The sequence below is a fragment of the Amphiura filiformis genome, chromosome 5 (genome assembly GCF_039555335.1).
Source record: "Amphiura filiformis chromosome 5, Afil_fr2py, whole genome shotgun sequence".
NCBI lineage: Eukaryota > Metazoa > Echinodermata > Ophiuroidea > Amphilepidida > Amphiuridae > Amphiura > Amphiura filiformis.
This window is the reverse complement of record NC_092632.1, coordinates 12,441,376-12,469,278: the sequence shown is the minus strand read 5'-3', so window position 1 is coordinate 12,469,278 and position 27,903 is coordinate 12,441,376. Positions and strand designations below refer to the sequence as shown.

Below are 27,903 nucleotides of genomic sequence, written 5' to 3'. Positions count from 1 at the left end.
CAAAAAGCGCTTGCCCCCCCCTTTCGGCTCGCCAAAAATTTCTTGCCCCCCCAATTTTACCCTCCCCAGGGCTCATAATTATTGCACAGCCCCTAAGTAATGCCAACAAAGTTGATTAGGCCTAGTTGACGGAACTTTTGAGCTTTTCAGCATTTTTAAGTTCGGATAACTAAAATGAATTTTGTTTTGGCAACTTTTACACTATTTTTGAGTTGTCCAAACTTACTCCTTTTGAATTGCGCCAACAAGGCGAACAAGTCATTTCTATGAGTGTACCGGCTCAGATCGGAGTGTTATCTATTTAAATAACTTCATCAGTTAGCGCTATCTACCTAAGATAACCGTGAGTGCTAAGAAAGATGAATTCGTCAATGAGTGCATGCCAGGCTATATTTATGACTTCGTCAAAATCGCGTAAATAAGATGATTTCAGCTATACGTTTTGCGATGACCATCAACCTCATTTATGAATATGAGTGCTGTCTAAAATGAGAAAGCCAACACGACCACCGAAAGAGATTTCTTGGTACCGTACTTGAACATGTGTTCATTGCCCAGACTGTTGAACTTGTTGTGTGGCAGATTGGAAACAGATCCTGATTCAGTCCCTGCAGTCCTTGGAAAAATGAAATAGCGCCCTCTTTTTGTGACCTGTGACCGGCAATCCCATTACGTCATTTTCCTCCGGTGTTGCAAGAAAGCTCGCCATTTTCAAGAGAATCTGTGGATTGTAAATCAGATTTCCAATGTTTAGATGATTTCTGCTGTGTGATCTTCATTCTGCACTGCAAATCTAGAGATACTTCAACTTGAAGAAGCAAGGAACACTAGTAATCGTATACAATAATAAGCAAATATGGCAGATTTGCAGGAGTTTGAGCCGGACACAACCCAAAATGATTATGATAATGATTTTGAAAGATTGGATGCCAATGATAGTGACAAGGCAATAGCAGGTGAGAATCCGGAGGAAGACCTGTATTCAGCAGACCCAGAGCCCCCTTCCCAACCCAGCATACCTACAGGAGATTTACTTGGTGGTTTTGGTATGGGTGAAGCACCACAAAGCGACCCTGTGCCCGATATGGGTGGTTTCGATTCTGGGTTTGGTGCCCCCATTCCCGAAGCAGAGCCTACGCCTGCATTCCCTGACAGTACAGAACCCGACTTGCCCGAGGGGGATTTGTTTGGAATAGGTATCAAATCCAGCAGTGAACCAGCCTATACAGAACCTGAACCAGCCCAACCAGAGCCAGAAGAACCTGCTGCCCCTGTGGCAGCTCCGCAACCCGAGCCCAGCATGCCCAGTGAGCCTGAGGCTGAGACGTCATCGGCACCTCAAGAATCTTCAGAGTCAGACACGACCCCAGCATTAGGTAAATTTATATTACTAGTGACAAAATTAAAACTAAACACTGAATTTGTTGTAAAATTATTAACACAATTTACAATCTGTCTGAACTACTGTGTCTCCTTTTCATGATTCATGATGCGAGCAAACACGAGCTTCTGATACTGTTTAAATTTCATTACAGTAACAGCAGCTCGCATTGCTTGTGAAGTTGTGACATACTTTCTAAACACTCATGATATCATGATTTTAACCAATTTGTTTTTTAATCGTATCGTACTAATTTTAACCCATTTTTGTTGAGAATTCTAATGTAGTGATAGCACTAGTAAACAATGTTACACAGCCCATAATCAAACCATTTTCAGACAACCAACCATCCAAACAACCATCCTCATGTCTTGTACAACATTTATACGCCTTGCTTGGGTCGTGTCTCTATAACCCCATATTTTTGTCATTGGGCAAGGATGGTGTACTAATGATGCATTGCAGTGATGTGTCTTCTACTGTGTTCAGATTGAATGGACAATTTTTTTCAGAAGACATCAACTGGGAAATTGCGAATACTGGAATTGATGCGAATCATGCTTCCTCATCATCAGGGCTGTAGTAAGGTTGATAATATTGGGGCGGCTATCAGTTTAACTTAAGAATTGGGGCATCAAAAGTTCTTGGACCGATGCTAAAATATGTTTATTTTTTTATTTTTTTAACAAATCCCCTGGACAAATTCATCAACATGTGGGATATGGCCATGCAGGGACTGCTTTTTGAGAATAGTTAGAGCAATAATTGCTCTCTACTGCTCTCCTTAAATCTGATATATATAGGAGAGTGATTTTTAACTTAGTTGACTATTCTCTCCTTATAAATGCTCTAGAAACAGGCTCTCTCCTTGAAGGCTCCAGAAAAGTTATTTAATGCTCTCCTGCAAATTCCAAAATTCTGACATTCACAATGTCTTTGGTTTGGGAAGTTGGTTCCACTGTGAAAATATATTTTTGGGAAAAGTGCATGCACTTTCTTTTAGTAAGTTGACATTCACATTCCAAAAGAAATAGGATATTATGGACAAGTAAATAGGGCAGTCAGAGCATACATTGTAGACTCTGAAAATGTCTGAAACTTGGAACTAGCCTGGTTTGACATTTTGAATTTTACATAATTTATCAAAAGATTTTTCAGATTGAAGAAACAGTAACATAAACAAGTTGAAGTTTTTCACATGACTAAACTACCAAGAGGATATTATGCACACTATAGGCCTACACACCTTCACTTGTTTGTTAACATTTTTGTCGCAATCATAATGGATAATGTACAAAAGTATGGTACCGTATGCCTACCTGCCAGTACCTGGGGCCCAATTCCTTCATTAGATAATGATCATGCATTCAGTCTGTCTGACATTTTCTTGCACTGAACTCTTGAAAATATAGAATTAGTTGAATTACTTTGCTTCATCTTGACATTGGTTCATGGTTATAAATTTCATAAACATGCTGCTAACACCATCTTGACATAATTGTCAAATCTATATCATTTCATCATACATGTCATAATATTTAGATGATTATGTAAGTAAAGCCAATTCTTCACTATTAAAATAGCACACCGCCACTAATGTGCCCAATACATACAGTAATTATAAGTCAGACCATGAACAGTAAGCCTACCATTCTTTTGAATGAAAATCTATTTATTATGATGAGAGCTATTGTATTCACTGACCCAAAAAATGCCATAAACCATCTCATTTTCAAGAGACCACATCCATACATGTATAATGAGGTATTAGTAATTCTGGACATAATAATAACCACTTCACAATCACATACACATGTATTTCAATTGATATTCTTAAACTTGAAGAGATACATGTAAGTGCCACACCCAGTCCAAAATCAATGTAACACATTGTTGAGTATGTTAGGAGCTATTTTGTACATGCAGGAGATGTACTACATACAATACATCTTCTCAAGTCATTCAAGTTCAAGCCATGAACAACAGGTCTATTTTATAGATACATCAAGTTGTCACTTACATAGTTCAAGCCATGAACAACTCAGATGTACCTAGAGTAGGGTTGCCAAACCCGCGATTTGGTAGCCCAATTGGGCGACTTTTGAAGATTTTTCCCGCGACTTCTGACAATTTCCTGTCCCATAGAAACCAATGGTTAAGAAAAAAATTGGGCGACTTTTCAACATTGGCTCCCGCGACTTCCAATAGTTTCATGTCCCATAGAAACCAATGGTAAAGTGAACAATTGGGCGACTTTTCGATTATTTGACCCGCGATTCGGGCTGAAATCTTTTTGCAACCCTGACCTAGAGTGGATCCAACCTATATTGGAGGTAATTTCAGATTGTTTTGCCTGTAGATTTAAGGGGGTACTACACCCCTCTATAAATTTGTGTATATTTTTGCATTTTTCTCAAAAACTAATCACACACTGGTAACAAAAGTTATGTATATTATTGGGGCAAGGAATCCAATTACTACACTGGAATTTCAGTGACCCAAGGCAAGTGGTTCGTTATTTATGATACGAAATAAGGTACCGCTATGATGTACCTCATTTCCTATCATATATACGGAACCGCTTGTCTTGAGTCACTGAAATTTCAGTGTAGTAATTGGATTCCTTGCCCCAATAATATATACATAACTTTTGTTACCAGTGTGTTATTATTTTTGAGAAAAATGCAAAAATAGTCTAAATTACCACAAGTGTAGTACCCCTTAAAATGTATAATTTTCCAGTTTTTTTTTTGTTTTGTTTTTTTTTGGTGTTTTAAGACTACATTGTATGAACAATGACTTGAATTTTGGCATATGTCTCAGCTGCCGCACACATTGTTATGCGCTGGTTTTTTTGCAGTGTGCATTAGTCTTAGAATTCAGAAATTGGCCAATTATTTTTTGGTCTTCTTGATTTGTGGTTTTTTTTACAAACATTTTATTATGAAAATATATTTTTAACACAAATTTATATAAGCTTGAAAGTTTGAATATCTCAAGCAAGCTCTCAAAACATTTGATAAGTTATTCAAAAGATATGACTTACAGTTTCTGTGAATGTTCAGTTATATTCAAATATCCCCTTATCTAAAGTTTGAATTAATGGCTTTATTTACACATTCATCAGTTTCATATAAATTGCATAATTCTCTGCTCTAACTATTATTATAGCAAGCAAACTGCATTATGTTACCGTTATTTAAGCAAGTTAACCCAAATTGTTCGTTTGCATGGTGTTTCTCCCTCACAGGTGCCTTGGTTGATTTCTCCAAGCTTGATCCGAGAGGTATAGTTTTAAGTTTCCATTTTATTTTCATGTCTGCTGCTACTGTCATATTTTTCTGCTGTGTTACACATTTTTCAACTTCGCTTTCAAGATAGTAGATAAGTCTTGTACATTTTGTATCTTGTAGCAAGCATATCACTCACTCATTCTTTAAGAAATTGACTTTTTGGCCCCATCTCAATTATGTATGTTTTTCCAAAGTGTGGACAGTCCTTGTGCTTTATGTTTGTAAAAAAGTGTGGTTTACATGTAGTTTTTAGGTTTTTTCCCCTTTTGTAATTATAGGAACCCCTTCTTTCTTAAAAAGAAATCATATTTTAAATCCATTGATTACTCAACGTCTATTTGGAGCCTCTATTTGGAGCCGAGTTTGTGTACATGTTTTGTGGGAAGGGGTATATGGTGTACCTGGTACATGTACATTGTATGTTGGTAAATGTGATGCGAAAATATCATGTCATGCCAATGTGTTGTGAATTTGTGGCTGTGTTTATTGTATTATGTACAATGCTTAAAATGTTTCAAAGAAAAATGAGAGGAACAAAGGAGTATAACATGTATGATCACCTAGATGCAGTTGGTCATTTTTGAAATAGATGGGGGCACCTGGGGCAAATGCTCATCAGTCTCAGATCATAAGCTATTTTCTAAAAGTTTTAGTACAACATCCTTGTGCGTGATGTAATGTGTTAGTGAACATCTGTCATTTTGGATTTTTTCGTTGAATAAGGACATTTTTAAGTAGCTAATGAATCCATGATATCACTTTGTTTCTGTTGATCAGCTCCCTTAAACATATTGTTTGGGCACCCTGATATTGCATTTTTTAGTTTGTCAATGAATTGTCCATAAATTAATTAATTGAAAAAGGTATTTTGAGGCTTGGCTCAAAATTTTACATCAATTATTTTAAACATTTTTTTTTATCTTAAAACTTAATAGTTTGTACACCTGCCAGGCTAATTACTTCTAGCTTAATTTGCATGCATGTTAAGTAGGCTAAAGTTTGTTCGGCTCATAATAGGGGGAAAATTAGACCCATAACATTTTAAAGAGAATAATTGTTGCCGATTATAAGCCGAACTAACTTAAAGTACAGTCAGCACAATAAATAAGGTAGCAGTTCATAAATCTTATCCTTAAGTTAATAAGTTAATAGCGAAGCTTAAAAGGGCATTTCATGATCCACAGCCTCATCCCCCCACTTTTCTAAAAAAAGTTGAGATTTTTATACCACTAGAACTCTCTGGCTACATAATATTTATGTACCAAATACATGTATTTCTTGCAGGTAAATTCGTTTAGCAAAAATATCGCCAAATTTGAATTTTTATTCTGGTATACCAGAACGAAATTACAACAGTAGCCTATGGAGCAGTGTAATACACATAATCATACATAACTCACAAACAGTGTTCGAAATAAGCACAAATCCTCTTGTCCTCTTGTCCAAAAATCACTGGGGACAACCAAATTGAGCTATGTACTTATCCCCTGGACAACCACTATATTTTACCTCCAAAAGTATGACACATTTTGGGGACAACCAAAATGTTTTGAGGACAAGCAAAATTTATGCTTTAGTTGTCCTCGGGACAACCTCCATATTTTCCTTATTTCGAACACTGCTCACAAACGCAAAATCGGAATCAACTGAAATTTTGGAAATAAGCTTTTGTCGTGGATATCTACTGAAAAATGATTTAATAAGAGGATGCTAGGATCACGAAATCCTCCTTTAAGTGAGGGTCAGTTCAAACAAAAATCAAGGGGATCATAATAATCCCCAATGAGATAAATGTACTGTTCCTCAGTACAAGGACATTCCTTGTATTCAGAATGCAATTTGATGTTTCTAATGTGCTCTCATGTCCCATAAAAAATACTGTGCTTGAACATTTGCATCACATTTTGTATGAGGGTTTGGGAGGATACAGTGCAATGAGCTGAAATCACAAGATTTAATATTCAAGGTTTTTTTTCTCCAAATTTGTGGCCTGCTTTGTACTTTTGGGATAAAGTTCTTCTCATTGGGGATTTTTCTGCCCATAAGACGGTTTGAGGATTTTCCATCCAGAGGGTCTCTGGCTAAGACAGTGCAGTCACTGATTATCTCAAATTAAAGAAAACATCCTTTCTGGCAATATGGTTACCTTGACTTTCACTTAGACTATCAGGTCATGACTATAAGGTCATGTTTCATGTGCTGCTACCTTATTATTAATATGCTGAATGTAGATAATAAATGAAAGTGGAATATGTTAGGCAAAAGACATAGATTTGTAGGAACACACAAAACAATTTTTAACATGCAGGAAGCTTCATGCTTAGTTTGGTGTAGTGTTAAATTTCATTACCGATAATTATGTTTCAACCATCTAGTAGTGTGTTAGGCTATCTTAATCAAATCATGTGTCTCAAAACTTGTGAGAAATTGAAAACATAATGCGGAATGCGGTGTTTTTTACTGTATTTTTTTTTTAATTAAAATTTTTTTATGTGTCAGTACAAGATTTCTGACTTGAAGCTTTTTGTGCAAAAAATATCCAATGTTGTAAATGTTGGAATAGCAGACAAAAAAGTCACTGCTACAAACTATTATTCTTCTCTTTTATTATTTTTGTGTCCAAAGTTTGCGAAAAAATCTAAAACTTTCATCAAATACGAATTTGAGTTTTATTTTTGCCTTTTTGTTTAAAAAAAGGCAATAATAAAAAAGATAAAAAAAAATCAATTTATGCACACCATTTTACTAACACGCGCGGCAGCTTTGAGACACAGGATTTAATTATGATGGCCTTAGATGATGTGCTGATTTACCTGTGCATTAATTGCTTGATGAACAGACTCCATCAACTCTTTTCAGATCAACTGGATCAATGAGTCACTGATCTGAGTGGTTGCTAATTATAGTAGTATTTGAACCAATCAAATAACACAAATTAGATTGCAATCGATAAGGCGGCATGTGCAGCTAAACAGCTCTCTTTAAATATTTTGAATGTTGTATTCTGAATTGAGTAAGGGATGAAATCAAAACTTGACCAGCGGTGGACCGCCGGTTTCGTCCGGTTCTGTTCGGTTTCTATTCCAAACAATGGAAACCGGGCGGAACCGGCAGCCAACCGCTGGTCGAGTTTTGATTTCATCTCTAAGTGTATATGGGTGAACAATATGGTGAACAGATTGATCAAGAAGGGGTTAGTATAAGGCCTACTAGATGCACTTCATGATTAGGTCATGGACCAACTAATTTATAATTTGGGCGCAAATTAACATTTGACAATGGGTAGAGAAATCTTAAATCCCCGTATTGTCGCAATGTGTTTGTAAGTTGGATTTTTTCCTATGATCATACGGGGATGTGCCATAAACAAAGGTAGCATTTTCGGCCTTTTGGTAACCAATGACCCTTTTCTAGGCCAATTTTGGTATGTGGAGGGGTTCTTTTTTCCAATTTTTCTCATTTTTTCCCCAAATATTGGGTCAGTCCATCTCAAATCACCTAATGGGTTGGCTGGTCATCCCCTCAGATTTTGTTTAAAATCACTTATATCATAGCTCTATGTGCCAAATGAACACATTTCAAACGGTAGGTCTCTACTCCTTGTCGTTTCCGAGAACCGGCCTATTAAAAATTGGGTCAGACCCCCCCTTTTTGCTCACGCGCGTCGCGACGTTAATTTTCTTCCGAGTTTAGACATCCATATCTTCCATAAGGGGTAAGCTACAGGGCTACAAAATTGGAATCTAGGGTGTCTTTGACCCAAATAACAAGATTCTGGACTCAAAAGAAATGTACCTCACCCCCATATGCTGATACAGACATCTAAAAAGGCATTTTCGTGATGACGCACATGACAAATTCCCATTTTTGACCCCCCCCCTCCTCTTCATACCAGATGCCAGACATCATCTATTTTGCCTTTTAGTAGGCAATATAGGTTCAGGTGTGACCCCCTATAGCAGGGTATACCACTCGTTGGCTTAATAACAATTTCACAGGGGCTCAAAGATGACTCCTCAGCCAAAAGGTTCGTGACCCCATTTGACCTTGTGGGAAATAATCCACCATAACCAAACTCACACAAATTCAAAATACTTGCATGATGTTCCTCTGTACCAGAAATCGTAGTGGTGTCAAGCCATCTTCATGGTTAAAAGAGTGTTTGAATCGCTCATTAAAATACACAGTAAATTGATGAACTGATGCATTCTGGGTATTAGAACATTAATGTCAATTACTGTGTATTTCAATGCGATCTCCAAACAGTCATTTAACCATGAAGATGGCTTGACACCACTAAGATATTTGGTACAGAGGAACATCATGCAAATGTTGTAAATATGTGTGAGTTTGGTTATGGTGGATTATTTCCCACAAGGTCAAATGGGGTCACGCAATGAGGGGGGTCTTTTGGCTGAGGAGTCATCTTTGAGCCCCTGTGAAATTTTTATTAAGCCAATGAGTGGACTACCCTGCTATAGGGGGTCACACCTGAACCTGTATTGCCTAGTAAAGGCAAACTAGATGATGTCTGACATCTAGTATGAAGAGGAGGGGGTGGGGGTCAAAAATGGGAATTTGTCATGTGCGTCAGCACGAACATATATTTTTAGATGTCTATATCAGCAAATGGGGGTGAGATAAAGTTTAAAGTCCAGAATCTGGTTATTTGGGTCAAAGACACCCTAAATTCCAATTTGTAGCCTGTAGCTTACCCCTAGGGGAAGATATGGATGTCTAAACTCGGAAGAAAATTAACGTCGCGACACGCGTGAGCAAAAAAGGGGGGTCTGACCCAATTTTCAATAGGCCGGTTCTCGGAAACGATAAGGAGTAGAGACCTACCGTTTGAAATGTGTTCATTTGGCACATTGGGCTATGATATAAGTGATTTTAAACAAAATCTGAGAGGGTGACCAGACAGCCTTTTGTGAAAACTAGGTGATTTGAGATGGACTGACCCTATTGTCCAATTTTGCCTCACTTATAGCCAAAATTGTGAAATTTTCTGCAAATTTTGGAAAAAAGTTGTTAAAACAATTTGTGTTAAATTTGGCCAAATATTCTGACTTCTGTTTACTGATGGGTCCACTTTAAAATTACCAGCGGCTCACCCCTACCCAAACCAAACCAAACTTGAGTACCTCCCGAGGTGAAGGCAGTTTAAATAGGGGGAGGGGGAGATTTTTGCTGGCCAAAACAGGTGGGGGAAAGCAATTTCTGTCAGGTCAAGAGGGTCCAAGCACTTTTTGAGGCACATTTAAAAGAAGTACATTCATGCCAAATGTTACAATGTAATAACAATTTTCAAATTTGGTTCCATAAAAAGTGGCATGCTGGGAGGAGCAAGCAAGTTTGGCACATAGGAAGATGGACAAGCAATTTTAGGCACGCCATTTGAAACTGTTACTCATTTTAGTGATTTTACTTTGCTCACGACAAGACCCCTTCACCCATGGACTTAGTTGATATTTTTTACCCAACAAAATTCACCATTATGAGTGTTAATTTTTAAGTAAAATTTAACGAAATTTGATGAAAAATTATTGTTTATAGAGCTCCCTAATAATTTAACTGAAATTTAACTTGGGAGAGTCCATGTACATGTATGTACCATGTGAACTGTAGTCTTAAATCTTGTTCTTGATTCTGGCTGAACCCAAGTATTAAATGTATACACACCATTACATGAACATAAAAGTAAATGTCATCACTTTCAATAGACCTGGGTGAGTACACAACTAATGCTTGTCTTTCAAATAAACTCATCTAGCAGATATTCAAAAACAACATATCTGATAACAATAAAAGTCAATGCCATTTCCCCAAATTGTTTTGAATTTCTGTGCCAAATAAGGAGTGATTCAGCCTATGTCATCGTGTTATGCTTTAAATACTAGTTGGATCAAGTCAAGTCCACCATTCTGACTAATCATGATACAGCAAACATGAAAAAGAAGAAAATCTGTATGAAACAACAGTCACTAAGATATTTTAATATTAAATTATTTATTCATTATTTAGCTGTTGATTTAATCTCATCAGAATGATGAGCTGGTGATTTTAGTCATTTAGACTCTGGATGAAGTCTAAGAGATAATGTGTACAGTTTCATTAAAATATTAATACCAAATCATACAGCTGAATTAATTTGTAATGATACGCACACACATCTAGTTTTAAACAAAAAGAAAATACATAATTTTGCTTTAACATTTCTTCAAAAATTTATATCTTTTTGTAAATTGTTTACATTTGAAAATGAATTACTTAGCCGTTGATTTCAAATTGAACCAGACTGATGAGTTAATAATATTAGTACCGTAATGGTCCGAGTATAGTCCCATGTTCGAGTATAATCCCACCCCCATTTTTGAAAAATTTCAGAAATTGTAAAAAAAAAAAAAATTTTTTTTTTTTTTTTTTTTTTTTTTTTTTTAAGTTTTTTTTTTCCGGTTTTGGAGTGTCCCTGGACCTAGACCTAGATGCTAGGATCATTCAGGGTTGACCTAAAAAAAAAAAAAAAAAAAAAAAAATTTCAAGATATTTTGTATTTTTAATATGAAAATTGATACTTTGTTTTCATGTCATACTCTATTAATGATTTCAAAATGCATTCAAATTCAATGCATTTTGAAATCATTAATAGAGTATGACATGAATACAAATTATCAATTTTCATATTAAAATACAAAATATCTTGAAATTTTTTTTTTTTTTTTTTTTTTAGGTCAACCATGAATGATCCTAGCATCTAGGTCTAGGTCCAGGGACACTCCAAACCGAAAAACTAAACTTTAAAAAAAATTGAAATTGAGTATAATCCCACCCCCAATTGTGAAAAATTTTCACATAAAAAACGGGTGGGACTATACTCGGACCAATACGGTAATTTATTTAGACCCTGAATGAATTAGGTTTGACTAGAGTTTCCAAACTCACATAGAATCAGCTGTAAGATAAATATATTAGAAATGATACTTAAATGCACATCCAGTTTTTTCAAAAACACCAATTTTTGGAAATTTCTTTAAATCTATACAAACAGCATCATAAGGTGTAAGTAATGATAAATTGTCAATGATACCAAGCATTATATTTCATATCTTGGATGTTAAAAACAAGTCAAGCATATGGTATTATTATAGGTGGCGATGCACACATCCATCCATCTCGCTGTGGGGAGTGTACACTGCTGTGTTGAACAGCCATCCAAGCAGGCAAAACTAGCAGCATCTGATTGTAGACATACTAGTCAGCCGTGCTGGCCAAGCCTTTTCTTAGCGCACATTTAAGCGCACACAGCAGCATCCCTGTACTAGTAGTACACTCCCTGCACTGTGAGTGAAGTGACTCACTCCATGTAGAAATGAGAGCTATATTAGTATGGCATTTTGTTTTACTATATTTTGTGATGTAATCAAATTTTTTAAGAGTGATGAAATACAAACATTGTACTTCTTCATTAAGAACAAAATGCAAAGATGAATATTTGGAAAAGAATTGTGTGACAGTCTGTGTTGCTGAAGTAAGTTGATGATGCATGTGAATTTATCTTGGTGGCCAAAATTACATGTTAATCCGGTAGTGAAATATTGATGGATAAAAGCGGTTGGCCAGCTGGAAAGAAGCGATTGTTTCTTGTAACAAAACGGTTTTTAGTTTTTAATGAACAGCTGATGAAATGGGAGCAAGTCAGTTAATCAGATACGATAACATCCTCTTCCGTATTTACCACTGAATCCGGAAGGTTGAAAACGACTTAACACGAGTAGATGGATGGATGAATGAGCCTCCTACTCCCATTGACGGTAATAAAAGCCAGGAATCCTATTTCATATTATACATTGCACCCCAGGCATGCTAGTTGTGTACAACACATCAAGAAGGATATAGACAAGCAAGACAAACTATAATTTTAATGTTGGGGCCTAGCTACACTGTATCTAAAGAACAGCTTGTGTTTTTGCTTTTCGTTCATGTATATGTGGGTACACGGAGCACTGCTGCACTCTGTTCCACAACTGTTATAGCGCAAAGATAAATTTAAGCAGGCAATTTATTTACACGTCCCTTGAAACAAAGTGATTTATTATAATATGAAGAGGCTTTTATCACAGATATCAATATTTCACTGCTGCAAGAATGTTGAAAACAATCTTCTGAAAGTAGAATTCTGAACTAAAGACCTCCCCTTCGTGTTCATAATTCTTGATTTGCGTGATTAACAAAAAAAATAATTACAATTTCTACAAGCTGTCATCAATGGAGCAAGTAATTCATTAAATATTTACCCGTGGGCTGGCAGGGTACTTAAGTAGGTCATATGTGTGTTTATTCTTATCCTATTCTGTATTGGTGTTTAATGTACATGATGTTCAGTAATGAGCTTAAATATTTCAAATGATGTACATAAATTTAGATGAGGTTATGATCTAGAAAACTTAATTAGGAGATAAAAGTTGAGAGTGATAAGATGTGATTGTGGCTCATCAATTGGTGGTAATTATGGACCCAATCAATGACCCATATTGCACTTCATGTGTAGCTACATTTAGATACATGGTTTGAGAATGAGCAGGGTACAGCAGCAAATCATACAGAAATGGGAGAGATACTATCTAGGTAAATGAAATATGATGAAAGATGCAGTTAGATGCTACAAATGTGCCATGGATACATGTTCAGTGTTAGGCTAGCAACTTGACATTTTTGGTGTTCATAATAATTCTAGCTTATAAATACATATCTTGAAACATTGATTACAAAATGTCTCATTGATTAGAAGAGTTACAGTCACATAAATCAGTACAGTACCATTGATTTCTTATCAATCTTGCTGTCGGTAATGTTAGCTACAGTTCACAGTCTCTGTGGCTAATTATGACTATTAATTTATCATGTTTACTCATAGAAAACTGCTTCATAAAAAGAAATAACGTTCAGGTCTGCCTCTTCGTTGGTGCATCAGTGGAGACAGTCTTAGCATTGAGATATAGTTATTACATTACAATGTACATTATTACACAATGTAGTTTTCCCTGATTTTGTATGTACTCGGCCTCAAATACCCATCATAGTTTAGCAACATGTGCTCATTGTGCTGTCACCACATAAAGGAACCTTAGTTCCTCCTCATTTATATAGCAATAGCAACAAAAAAGTAAAGTTGGAATAATACTTGTGCAGAACCTGTATTTTGAAATCAGAATTTGCACCAATTTAATCTAATATTGCAGGGCTTACATACCGCATAAGATCATTGCGATTTACAGAAATTAGTCTATTAATTACCAAAAGACTAATTTTTCAAATCCAATATTTGAATTGATACTGTGATATTATTTTTTATCAAAAGACAACTTTTTGCCATGAAGAAATTCAATGTTGCTAATTCACCAAAAGACCCTTTTAGTGAAATTTGTAAGAAGAAAGATTATCAAAATTGCAACAAGACAATTTCAAAATGGTAATCATGTAAGAGTGGGACAGTAAGACGTATAGGAATATGTTGTGCAAACTGTGTGGGTGGTGAAAAGATCACGGTGGCTCTCGATTAGACAGATAACACACAAGAAATAGAAATTGATGGACAGAATTAGTATAAGCTTCAACTGTTTACAATGGTAAGATATGCTAAATGTAAACATTTTGAAAGCATGTATATGCATATTTGGTAGAGCTTGTTTGGCCATCAGTTTGACATGCAAGCAATGTCTTCTCTCATTTTGAATTTGGAGAAATTAAGGGCATACTTAATGGAATACAACCTTAAAAGGGTTGCAGAAGGGTTGACAGGTGTACAAATACATTGCCTGGTGGGGAGGTGTAAAATGATTATTATATCAATTTCAACTACTGATTTTCAAAGGAATTTGAAAATCTTAAAATCCATATTAGGCATATTGATTTTTAGGATGTATATGATTAAAATAATTATTGGATTTTGTGGACATATTTTCAACACAAATGTTTGTAACATAAAAATGATGTGTGGATCGCAAAACGGGGAGAGAAAGAAAGAGAGAGAGAGAGAGAGAGAGAGGTGTGACAAGAGAGAATTGAATGATAGGATCATTGGAGAATACCCAGAAAAAAAGAAATAACAGATAACTGGCTGATTTACATAAATTTAAGCTTATCAAACAAACAAACAAACAAGTAAACAAAAGTTACAATAGTATTGATTAAAAAAGCAAATGGTGTAAGTCTTTCTGGTTTTTGTGCATATTGTAGACTTTTACTCATCCAGCAACCAGGTAATTATACAACATATTACAAATGGAGAGCAAAATTGAAATGCATGCGGAGTAGCAAAAATCACAGATTCAAAGAACCCGAGAGAATTGAGCTCTCAGCGACAAACATATTTTGCCAAGTAGCGCTATTCCATCTGAATGTGCTGCAGTTCTCTATCATCAAATTTTACAATGTTCAAGTCATGTTACAATTAAACAAGAATGTTTATAGAATATATTGGTTGGCAGTGCTAGTGCAACAGATGAAATGCAACTTAGTACATTGTATGATGTAACAGATTAAAGCTGTGTGTCTGCCTTGACATTGACCACGAATGCTTTATACTCTTATCAATGTGCAGGATATATTAATAGGCGTGCATATTGTGCGTACACATCCATATGTGTGTGCTCGCTAGATAGCTTGGTAGCTCATACGCCAGGTATACATACATGCTCAGACTTGCTATAATTGATGAGTGTGTGTGTGTGCACAGTATATTGATGTACATGCACAGGCAATGTCTTGAGTCCTAATGAATATTTGACGTTTTTGTTTTTATGGAAAAAAACAATGCGCTAGTAGGGGAAAATGTTGCCATATGATTACAAAATGACATTTTCGATGTACACAGTTATATTCTGATCACTCAGTCGCTATTTCTTTTAAAAGATGGTTTCCAATATTGCATTATTTTTATCGTTCCAAACACAGACATTATACTCATGCCACATTCCAGAAATTGGCTATTAATAGGCGGTATTTGAAATTAATGATCTGAGTGAATGTTATGTGGACAGGTGTTTGATGTCATTAGGAGATATGAAGCGATTCTATAGACTGTTGCTAACCACCTGTGTACAGTGGTTTTAAAACATTGTACAATTTAAACTCTGTGTTCATGATCAAATTTGACATGGATTAAGACACGCAATACATGAGAACCGCTTTACCATAAACCAAAAATTTGTTTAGTGGTAAGCAGGGTGGTAAGTTAATTGCTTTTACGTCTTTTGGCAGCAATCTTGAAATGTACATGTACCGGCCTACCTATTGAAAAACGTACATTGTATATACAACATTTAGATCAAGAATGGCAGGCCTACTTAATTGCCTGTCTGAGGTGATTTAGTCTAGTTTATAATTTTAATAATGTTCATGTTCAGTTAGGTGATTAGTCTAGTTTCAGCATAATGTTTATCATTTGAAAATTTTGCTACAAATACATTAAAACGTTCCCAAGCATACATGTAAGTAATTCTATTTTTTAGTAAATATATTAAAGCCATAATGCACAATTTCCATCAAATTTTAATGATGTTATTCTTTACCCACAATGCTGGGGGTGAAATAGAATTTTAATATTTAATAGTAAATAACTGTCAGGAAGGGTGGATAGGGTTCCTGCCCATTTTAAGCCCAAAGAATGAGGTATTGTGTGAGAAAACAAACTGCTTTCCGCTGTATGTATGTTGAAAATGTTGTTGTTATTGTTAACCTACATTTAATTGTACAAACACAACAAATTTGGCTTATCCATTTAGGTAGAAGTTGGGACATACATGTATGTAAACATTACAAATATAGCAACAACAAAAAATCAGGATTGAAAAAAAAGTAACCAATTTCATATTAGAAGATCTTACATTATGTCTTAAATCATTTGTTGTTGTCAACTCAGTGTAGCCATAATGTCATTTAAATGATTGATTAACCTTCCTTAATAAGGTGATACACTTATGTACTGAGAATGATATTTAAGACAATTAAGGTAAAATTTCACGATTATCTTGAGACATGTTAATGGTCCTAAGGCAGCATAAAATTACTTATTTGGTTCTTTTTCAGAGGGTTTTCATGAATCGCCCAGGATAGGTGTTTTTTTTTTTGCAATGCAAAAATGGCATTGCTAGCAGTTGTGTTCCTTACCAGTATTATCAAAATGATGTTGTTTGTTTTTTCATTTGTCATGTTGTTGGTGTGTGTGTTATTTGTTTGTGGTATGTGTGTTCAATGTTACTCTTTTACAAATAATTTTTGTCTTTCAGATGTGTAAAAAGATAAGTATATCATATTCAAACATAGTGTTAAATTTGGTAAATTGTGTAAAGAAATAATTGATGTTTTTAAATTTTGTAAAATCAATTTGTAAAATAACTCTGAGCTGCATAGTTTTGTAAAATTGACAAGAAGTGTTTTTAATGCATGAAATGTGTTATATTCAGATATTTTGCTCTATTCTTTGTTATTCTTCTGCCGCACACACAAATAAAACAGGAAATAAGGGTTGGTGAAAAATTTATCTGTGTTTTGAAATATTTTGCACCATAGATCTTCATGCACAACCAGTTTATAAATTAAATACAAGTTTTCAACAACTTGAAAAAGGCAAATTAATGTGTTATCGTTCATATGTAAATTTTACAAATAAAAATTGGACATTTCCAAATTCTACTGGTTTTACATGGAAAAATTATTATAAAGTTTTATTTTAACCATCAAATTACAGGGGTAAATATTATTTTCGTAAACATTTCGAGTCAGATGGACATTTTGGAATGGTGACACATTACAGTACATCAACCCTAGAATTAATTGAATTTTTAATTGATTGGAGTAATTACATCCAATGATTTGAATATTTACCCCTATCCACAATGATTTGAGAACCCATCAATTATTTTGCATATTAATGGTTCAGTTAACAAGAGTTTGTGTTATTTACTTCTATTTATTCACCCATCACATTATTGGAAAATATGGGCGTATCCAGAGGTGCAAACAAAAAATTCTTCAGAATGTCAGGATCTGGGGTCTCATAAACACATTTTCGTTCCAAGCAATGGGGTCAAGATAATGTCAATATGTAGTCTTCCTCTTTCCAAAGAATCACAATGGAAAAGAAAAAAAAAGACCTTCCAGGGACCTGCATGTAAAATCTACCAGTTTCTGGATACGACCCAAGAAAACATTCAGTGTGCTGCAATGATGCTAACCCCACCTTAGTTTACAGCAAGAAAACAATTAGTGAAGTGATCAAAATGTTCAGTTGAAAGTAGTGCATGTGTTGATATAGTCTCCTCCGCAGCCAGTTTGGTTACGCTCCCTCCACACAAACAGTCTGCCAATTGCCACTTATAACGCCGTTTCTGATTAGCTACACGATTGTAGCCGTAGAGCTGTACATACGGGAACTTGATTGACCTCAGTCAAGCTGGCGAGATGGCGGGTCAAACTTGCTCATGAATAATAAAGTAGCCGTCTAGCCGATCGACCAATTGAAAGCTTTGTTTGACGTCAAGCTGGGTGACGTCGGCAGAAAACCGTTAGCGAATCAAAAAGGACCAGTTCAAGTGATCATTGGCAGACTGTTTGTGTGGAGGGAGCGGAACCAAACTGGCTGCTGTGGAGACTAGTGTTGATAAATATATTGGTGTATTGATGTGATGTGTATTAATGGTAGATGTTTTCATAAAGTTATGTATAATAAATACAATGTTTTTGTTCAGTTCTAAAGGGCAATTTTGATTCTCAGTTCATTCCATGCTGTTGCCAAATTAGTTTGCTCTTTTCACCATTGATAAAATTATAACATGCAGACTTGACAGAAATCCATTTCTAGAGTTTTCCACGAAAGCATAGAAACTTGGTACATTCTTCCCATGAAGAATATGCCCTCAAGTTGCTTGGTTTGGGAGCAATTTTCTTTAAAAAATTATTTCAAGGAAATGTATCAAATTTACAAATACAGGATTGAAATTTGCGAAAAGTCAATGGTAACCAATAAATTTTGGAATGTTGCAAAATCCAAGCTCACACAGGTGAACAAGAACTTGAATGCCTGCATAGAACTACATGTATTTCATATTAATCCATTGGTGATAATGTGTTGTAGTGAAAGGTTTGTGTAGTCACTTAAGTGGATGTTGTGTTTTTGAGTCAAAATAGCATTTATGTGTTCTCTTGTGCCCAAAACGTGACATTGTTTACTTGGTTAACTTACTCACATTTGAAGTTTGTCAACACACTTACTGAAAACTGTAGTCAGGATGAGAGTCATTTTTCTCATTCTTGTTTTTAATAAATAAAATAGTAATGGAAACAATACATCATTATTCAGCATGTATAGAAGATAGAATAACTATTATAATGGGAAATGTGAATCCACTCATGGTAAATGAGGGGCATTTGCTAGGTTATCCTCCATCCCATTCATATAATGTACTACACATCATAGACCCATTGTACACAGACACTAGTGATGGGATCCTCATGACGGTCATCAATCACATCCTCCATGTTGATGCAATTACTGTGAAACAAAAAAACATATATATGCGGCGGCACTTTTGTAAGCATTAAAATTTGACAAGCATTAAAGCAGGGATTGAATGTTTCCAGTCAATGTAACTCTCCCTTTGAAGGTTTAGTTACGATAATACAGAGTACAGACACTGTGAAATTATGTGTGTGGCCTCTTTCACAAATATACACTTGTGAAAGTGAGCTTGCAGTGGAAATTAAATGTTTCACACTATGTAGAAATGAAAAGCCAACCTGACACTGATAGTGTTGCAAGTCGCAAACCAAAGCCATTAGAATTTACCTCCAACCGAGGTCCGCAGTGTCTGGTCACAGTGATAAATACTAGCTAGACTACCAGGTCACTCAGAGTATACATGATAAGTTAATAGGTATTAACTAAGCACTGTTTGCTATCTACTGAAGATAGCAGGTTCAAGGCAGGTTGTGAAGTGCTATCTACTGAAGACAGGTGCATGTGAGACCTATCCAGTGTTCAATATGAATGTTATTTCATGCATACTAGTATTGTTGTGGTTCATGATTTGTGACCCTCATACTTTCCTATCCTATAAATGACAGATGTACATGCACAGACACATTTAAACAGAAGTTCACACAATGTAATCAGCACATGTTCACCATGGCTGACAAATCTGGAACCAGTCGTAATATTGACAGCTATTTATTTTCAAGCATGGAATGTTGCACAGGATCTATCTTCAGTAGATAGCACAGTGATGTTTACCATATGAACTATGAATACTCATTGCTACTGTACAGACTATCATATTCATAAGCAACTCGATTGAATTACAACCCTTAAATTAGTTTACACAATTTATCAAGGATGTTTTTTAAGCAATGAAACATTTATTGCTTTCAATTTAAATTGCAAGTACATCGAAATATGTATTTTTGAGTGATGAAATCTTTCACTTAGTTAGTTTTGTGTTCTCCAGTATTTTTCAGTTAATCAATAATTGCTCAACCTATTTTTATAGCCTAAGTAAACATACATGCATATCATTAAAGCTTGATCGCATCCTTAAAATAAAATCGCAAAATAAGCCATGGAGAGAAAATTATTTCTCCCGGAGGCTACACAGCATCCTCCATATTAATAATGGAAGTAATCCAATTAATTATTTATGATTAAGCACAAAATGTGCAGCTGTAATGGTGGCATGATGGAGCTATTACTCTGGTTAATCATGACAAAATTAAATAGTAATGCTGCCTAGAATTGTAGCTACAGATAGCCCGAATTTTAGCTGAAATTAAACATGTATGACATAGCTATGGCACATTGTGCATGATGACCTCCCCATTTCAAATCCATAGTTCCATAATCCATAGGTTAGGAAAGCAGTACAAATTAATGTGAATTGGGAAAAAACAAATAAAATGGGTGAAAGCATTTTTGTTTTCTATGTCCAATCCATACTGCATTTTGATAGGTGCAACAAATTATCAATTTGGTCTCACTCCCACAGTTCTTAAAAACATTTCATGTCACCCAGGCATAATGACTGTGAGGATTTAATATGTACTACAATTGAAATCCATGCACCCATCTTCTCTGGGAAGACATGCAAACCACACTCCCTGCATGGAATATTAAGGTCATGTCTTCCATGGGATGAATGTGTAGCCCAATGTAGCAGCCATTTTAGTTTAGGCTCTGATGTAGATGTACTATGTGATTCATGACATTGTTATTGATCGCATCTTTGTATGATGGATATTGACCTATAGGCTATAATTGCATCATAACAGTGCGTGAATACATCACACAGTGAATAAGTAATTAGGTTGTTTCAAGTATTTAGGGATGAGTGAACTCAAGTAGGATGTTTGCATTATTTATTATGTGTGATAGTTTAATTTTGATATTAAGGTCAGGTCGACAGTACATGCTCATATGTTGGGGCACTGTTCTTTAACCTCAATATGCTTTTACAAGCAAAGAATGACCTTTGGATGTTTTGGGTACAAACTCTCATACTCCAAAATTTGAGGTCAAATGTGGAGAAATAATAATAGTTGAACACAGATAGTCTGCAAATAGACCGTTTGGCTTTTGGTATTAGATGTAGGTGGATAAATAACCACATATTTTTTTATCCCCCTGGCTTTACAAAGGGATTTGCAGGTTGTTCAAGTACTTGTAGAAGGACATGTTAATATACAATATACATAGAACACAAAGAAAGCAAACAAGCAAGCAAAATGCATACAATGTACATATAGATTTACAAGGTTGATCAAATAACATGTTAAGGGGGTACTACACCCCTCGATAAATATTGTGTCTATTTTTGCATTTTTCTCAAAAACTAATAACACAGTGGTAACAAAAGTTATGTATATTATAGGGGCAAGGAATCCAATTACTACACTGGAATTTCAGTGACCCAAGACAAGCGGTTTGTTATTTATGATCAGAAATAAGGTACCGCTAGGATGTACCTCGTTTCCTATCATATATACTGAACCGCTTGTCTTGAGTCACTGAAATTTCAGTGTAGTAATTGGATACCTTGCCCCAATAATATACATAACTTTTGTTACCAGTGTGTACTTAATTTCTAAGAAAAATGCAAAAATAGTCACAAATTTACCACATGGGTGTAGTGCCACCTTAAGGCTGTCCCAGCATAACTCATGTGGGCATTCAGACCTTAATCCTATCACTTCAATGTTAGTATTTTATAATACACTTCAAATAGAAAATTATAGGGACATGTTAATACATGGAACACAAAGAAAGAAAATAAGCGATAAAAATGCATATACATTGATCCACAAGTTTGATCAAATCATGTGCTGCTATCTACCTATTCCAACCATAGCTTGTCTCATGTGAACATTCAGATGCTTCAATCCTCTCTCTTGAATGTTAAATTCATACTTATAGAATTAAAATTATATTCACTGTTTATTGTTCCTTTCTTTAGTTCTATCATGTGTTTGCATTCACATTTGTACTTGTGATGTGTTTACTGTACTACATTAACTATAATCTATTCTCACTTTTTTAGTTCACATTTCTAGCAAATATTTTCCAATTCTATCAGCTGTTTGAAGTCACATTCATTGTGATATCATTTCACTATATAGTCATATTAATTATTCATATCCTACCAGACAATCCAGCATCTCATCTTACTGATATATGCAAATTATGCTACCTTGATATGCATGATAATTTCAAGTATTTTGAAGTGAAAAAGCAACAATCTCGATCATTCTTACACATTTTGTGCATGGTGTGTACCCACTGTTGATGATATTCGTGATAATAGATATTCCCAACTACCTGGAACCTAATAACATAAAATGTAGACCTTTCCCATGTTTCAAGATAGTTGCATGTTGTCATGCATATCATGAGCCCTCATCAGTTGTTTTCATTTTCACCTCATCAGTTCTGTTGTATGTACAAGATAGCATCAGACGTGAATATATTTAGATTGTGTTGATCTATCCAATTCAAGTATATGTACATTTATTTGACATTATTTTCTTTCTAACATACAACTATATCTGTAGTGATGAATAACTGCAACATACAATTCTTAAATAAATTCTGAAACCATTTTAACAGCAAAGCTGATAGAAAAGAAGTTTAGTATAGAAGTAGGATTTATCTTCATTGTGAGTTCTACAGCTTTCATTCTGTAATTAGCAATAAACAGATTAAATGTTACATATTACAATCTCTAGAGCTCCTAAAAATGTATGTTAAAGGGGCAATGCAGCAACATATGGAAGCAAAGCTCCTTAGTCCTTCAAGAAATACACATCTAGGTTATATAGGAAACCATATCAATAACAGGTATTGCGCACTGGCAAGTAGAAAACGTCACAGAAATTGGGGACTCCCCAGGGCTCTTAACAACGATCTAGACTAAATAACTTGAAGACATGCAAGTATCTTGAGATACATTATACGCTTGTAGCAAACAACTTGAGTAGATAGATAGTAGTGAATACTGTTTTGATGGTATGCGGGCACCTTGTGTGGATTAGCTAGCTTTAGTAGCTTAGGGTGTGCCTTTGTGATATGTAATATAGCTAGCTCAAACACAAGTTGCACGACCCAGTCACTTTTATCACCAATGATAATCTGCATATATATTCCTTTTGTTCTGTACACAGATGTCACAGATCAACTGACTACAAACCCAATCTTTAAATCATATCACTTCACTAACGATGCAATATTCATCAGTTATTAGCTCATCGCTTGTTTGTTATTGAAGCCACAGCCCTGTTAGGCGTACAAATTTGATTACAAAGCTCCAGAATACGTTAGACTTGGCATTATCAGGCGCTAATACTGATGTCACAGGAAGCTGCCAAATTGCATGTGTTCCGTCTCTAGCGGTCATGAACCGCTTTGCACGTGCAGACAATTGAATTTGGCTGTGGCGATGAAGGAAGTAAACAAAAAAATAAGACTACTAGTGTCACCTTTAGTATCTGTGATTGATAAAGAAAGATCTGAATCACTTTTTTGTGAGGGTACATTGTAGCTTGATGAATATTGTTTCAAGAATACCTTGTAAAGTGATATGACCAGCTTTGTTATAGGCTCTAATATCCCAGTCTGAATTTGTTTACTGTATATCACTTACTATCAAAAAGATTATCCAATATAATTTTCTTAACTTTCTCTTATAGTGGTGGACCTTCTGTACTGGCGAGATGTGAAGAAGTCTGGTGTAGTATTCGGTGGTATCCTGTTTGTCCTTATTGCGTTAAGCTTATGCTCGTTCATCAGTGTGGTGGCTTATTTACTCTTGGCGGCCATGACTGTTACCATTAGTTTCCGTGTTTACAAGTCTGTCATGCAAGCTGTGCAGAAAACGGGAGATGGCAATCCTTTCAAGTAAGATACATGTGGACTTGTCTGAATGTTAATTGAATATATAAAAAGCAAAGTGTTTCTTTGGGATCAAAACTCATTTAGATGGGATTTTAATATTGCAGCTACATGTAGGGTATCCCTTGTTCTTCAGTCTGGGTCTGAACAACAATGAAAATCATGCTACATGTATTACTAAGAGGCTAAGAGCCCAGAAAACGTCAGACGCAGGGGCCAAACATGGCTCTTGAATAGTTTGACTATTTCAATAATTTGGATATGTAATGATCCAAAATGTGCTACATGCAATTGTGTGGATTAAATGTTGTGCAGCAACAATGTTTAAAAAGAGAGAGTTAGACTTTGCACAAAATTTCATTTCAAGCATTTATCAAACAAGGAACCTTGCACTAATACTCAGGAGAGCATGAAACCAGTGAAATTTGTGAATGTGGTCACAGAAGAGGTTTCCCCTTGTTGCTTGTGATCGCATTACAATCCTATTAGGACATGAATAGTGTGTGTGTGTGTGTGTGTCTGCTTGATGTCAATACCATATTACGATTGATAGAAACAAACTCATCAACATGCCATATCCTGGTATCCATGCTTTTCGACTCAAGAATATTGAATCCATTGATCAGTTTTGAAGCCAAATGTTACTTCTGCTCAAACAGATTTTTTTTACCAACAAAATTGATAAGTCATTGTGCTAATGATGATGATTTGTTGTTTTGACAGAGCTTATTTGGACATGGATCTTACCCTTAACAAAGATCAAGTGGAATGCTACTCATCCAAGGCGGTGGAGAAGATCAATGCTCATTTGCGCTGTCTGCGACATCTGCTACTTGTGGAAGACTTGGTAGATTCTATCAAGGTGAGTAGAGGGTGAACAAACAGATATTTTCATAGGATATGACTTATCTTGACAATTGTAGAAAATGCCAGGTCTGGATAAGGTGGGGAATTTGGGAACCCCATTCCTGGGAAATGTTAAGAGTTTAGAGGGAAATACATTATAACAAACTGAATGGAAATCCTGTCTGCTCTAGAGGGAAATGTTGAGTTTATGTTGCTGGGATTTTTTTCCAGCCCTGGAAAATGCTAATAAGATTGGGATAATAATAGGTGCAAAGTGTATGATCCAACTAAGGAAAGATGCGGCCCTTAAAGCAGTGTGTTGGCTAGCCACCTGTCATTTTGGATGGGGAGGTCTCCCCTGTGATGGGAAAATTAACAGGTACTAAATTTTACATGTATGTGTACAAAAACAACTCTACATGTATGTATAGTTGTTGGTTTATTCAACTCAGAAATAGATCAGATTCCTAAATGAAGGTCATATAGCAACACATGTATATTTGATCTCATTGAGCCTCTAGAGAGCTACTGTAGCTTGTTTAATGTTGAATGTCAAACTTTAGGAGAACAATCAGTGCTGGCAAAATCTCAACTTGTTGCCAATTCATTGCCTATGCCCATTGATTGTTAATTGCAGAACATAATTAGTATCTTGAGTGCTAACAGAATTGTGAGACACATGGGATTAACCAGCTCACTTAAATCCACTTGTTTAGCACCCAATGCCCTTCATAATAATGTGCAAATGTCTAGTTTTGGTAGTCAAGATGGTTTCAGTTTCCCTGTTAAAAAATGAAGAAAAAAAAGAAATAGAAAGAAGAAAATGGTAATAATGGCTTTTGTTACTTCAAGCACAGAGTTATAGAACCTCATTAGTTTATTTCTATGCAATGTCACATGTAGCATTCATGTAATGCATTATTTTACTAGTGGGCATGTTGAGAGACCTTGAGATGGAAGAAGTTATCTGTCATTTGAAATAGGATGGGGGTTACATTATGCTTCTTGAACCCCAAGGAGGGTATTATGGTACAATGCATTATTCACTGCAATATATTGTATGTGAAATGATCCAACCAGGTTTAAGGTGGCAATTGTGAAATTGAATTACCGTATTCGTCCGAGTATAGTCCCACGTTCGAGTATAGTCGCACACGACCATTTTCGAAAAATTCCAGAAATTGTAAAAAAAAAAAATTCAATGCATTTTGATATCATTAATAGAGTATGACATGAATACAAATTATCAATTTTCATATTTAAAATACAAAATATCTTGAATTTTTTTTTTTTTTAGGTCAACCATGAATGACCCTAGCATTCAGGTCTAGGTCCAGGGACACTCCAAAACTGAAATAAATAACTTAATTTTTTTTTTTTTTTTTTTTTTTTTTTTTTTTTTTGAAATTCGAGTATTATCCCACCCCCCAATTGTGAAAAATGTCCACCTAAAAAACGGGTGGGACTATACTCGGACCAATACGGTACATGCAAAAATAGGTAGTAAAGCAATAAAATGCAGAAGAAAGTTGGTGATGATGATACCTTGCCTCCTTTGGCCAGGTTGGGTCAGATTGTGTCACATATGTTGTGTGCTATCCCACTAGAGTTGTAGAGATAATTACTAGCTCTACAACACTAATTATTCCAATCAGACATGTGTATAATTTGCTTTAATTTGTTTACTACAGTTTGCAGTTGTTTTGTGGTTGTTGACATACGTTGGTGCATGGTTTAATGGGCTTACACTCATCATTTTAGGTAAGTTAACAATGCATTCAGATCAGTCTAAATCAACTGGAAAAGAAGTTTTCATGCTTCACAAGCCCCAGGGTATAAATGTTCATGCTTTTCACGTTCTTCTAAGCTTGTACAAAATTTAGTATGTGAAACTGTTTCCGAAGTGTGTAGGTAATGTAGAAAACTTGAAATTATCAAAACTCAAAACAAGGCAAACCTTACAAACAATTAATCGTACATGTATCTATAAAATAATATGAAAATATATATGCAAGATATGGTTTAAAACAGAAACAAAAAATATTGATCAGTAAACTATTTCTCACATGATAAATTTGTTTAAAACATGTCAAGAGCATTTTGTTATTTCTAGAAAGGTTCCTTTGAACAGCTCTGACACATGCGAATGTAATTGAACGAAGACTCTGATATTAAAAATAGCCAATTCTAGGCTATAGTGAGATATATTTCTGGTATTAATTTTCATGATTTCTGCGGTTTTGAGCAATTTTGTGTTTTATATTTTATTTGTGGTTTCAAAGACATACTTTGAACCCTTCAGTGTAGTAATATTTCTGTAGCATTTTAATTTACTGCCATTAAAGTAACAACAACAGGAGTGAAAATATAGATACTGTAAATATTTCTAGCTATACGGTACATGTATGTAAAAAACACGTTATCAACTTCAGTTTGAATCAAACCTCGGAGGATAACAAAACTGTGTATCTGTTGTTTCTTGCAGCATTCATCTCACTATTCTCTTTCCCAATTGTCTATGAAAAATATCAGGTAAGTGGCTTGTATTCATGACAGTTTATTCACAAGGGTTGCAACTTAGTAGCCCAATTAGGTGACTTCCCCACATCTTTTGAACATTTTCAACATTGGGTCCTGTGAGTTCCGGTAATTTTCCTGTCCCATAGAAACCAATGATCAAAGCCATAGTGTGCAATTTCCATAAAAATAGATTTTTTGTCACAAATGTTAGGTTTTAGTATCAGAAGTAAATGTCTTCTGTTAATTTTGAGCGGAACAAACGAGGGGAAAAAACACCAAAAGGTATTAGGTTCCATCGCTTAACCTAATCCTATAATGTTGTCAATTTGTGTATGATCCATCTAGATCAGCTAAATAAACATCACATAGATTCACAAAAGGATGCTTAAATAAGATGTATAAGACACATAGCAAGAGATGCATAGTCAGGG

General features: G+C 35.3%; 1 protein-coding gene across 2 annotated transcripts in view; it reads left to right on the top strand.

The window, feature by feature from the left end:
- The first annotated feature begins 670 nt into the window (after positions 1-670).
- The window catches only part of LOC140152642 (reticulon-1-A-like), a 35,886-nt gene continuing 8,653 nt past the window's right edge, over positions 671-27,903 (top strand). Inside the window, exons 1-6 of one of the 2 annotated variants that reach the window (XM_072175066.1) lie at positions 671-1,376; positions 4,632-4,667; positions 23,905-24,112; positions 24,830-24,968; positions 26,644-26,713; positions 27,438-27,484. In XM_072175066.1, coding sequence (XP_072031167.1) covers positions 857-1,376; positions 4,632-4,667; positions 23,905-24,112; positions 24,830-24,968; positions 26,644-26,713; positions 27,438-27,484 — 1,020 coding nt within the window. In that variant the 5' untranslated portion in view covers positions 671-856. The remainder of the gene's footprint in view (positions 1,377-4,631; positions 4,668-23,904; positions 24,113-24,829; positions 24,969-26,643; positions 26,714-27,437; positions 27,485-27,903) is intronic. The other variant, XM_072175067.1, reaches the window with a different exon arrangement.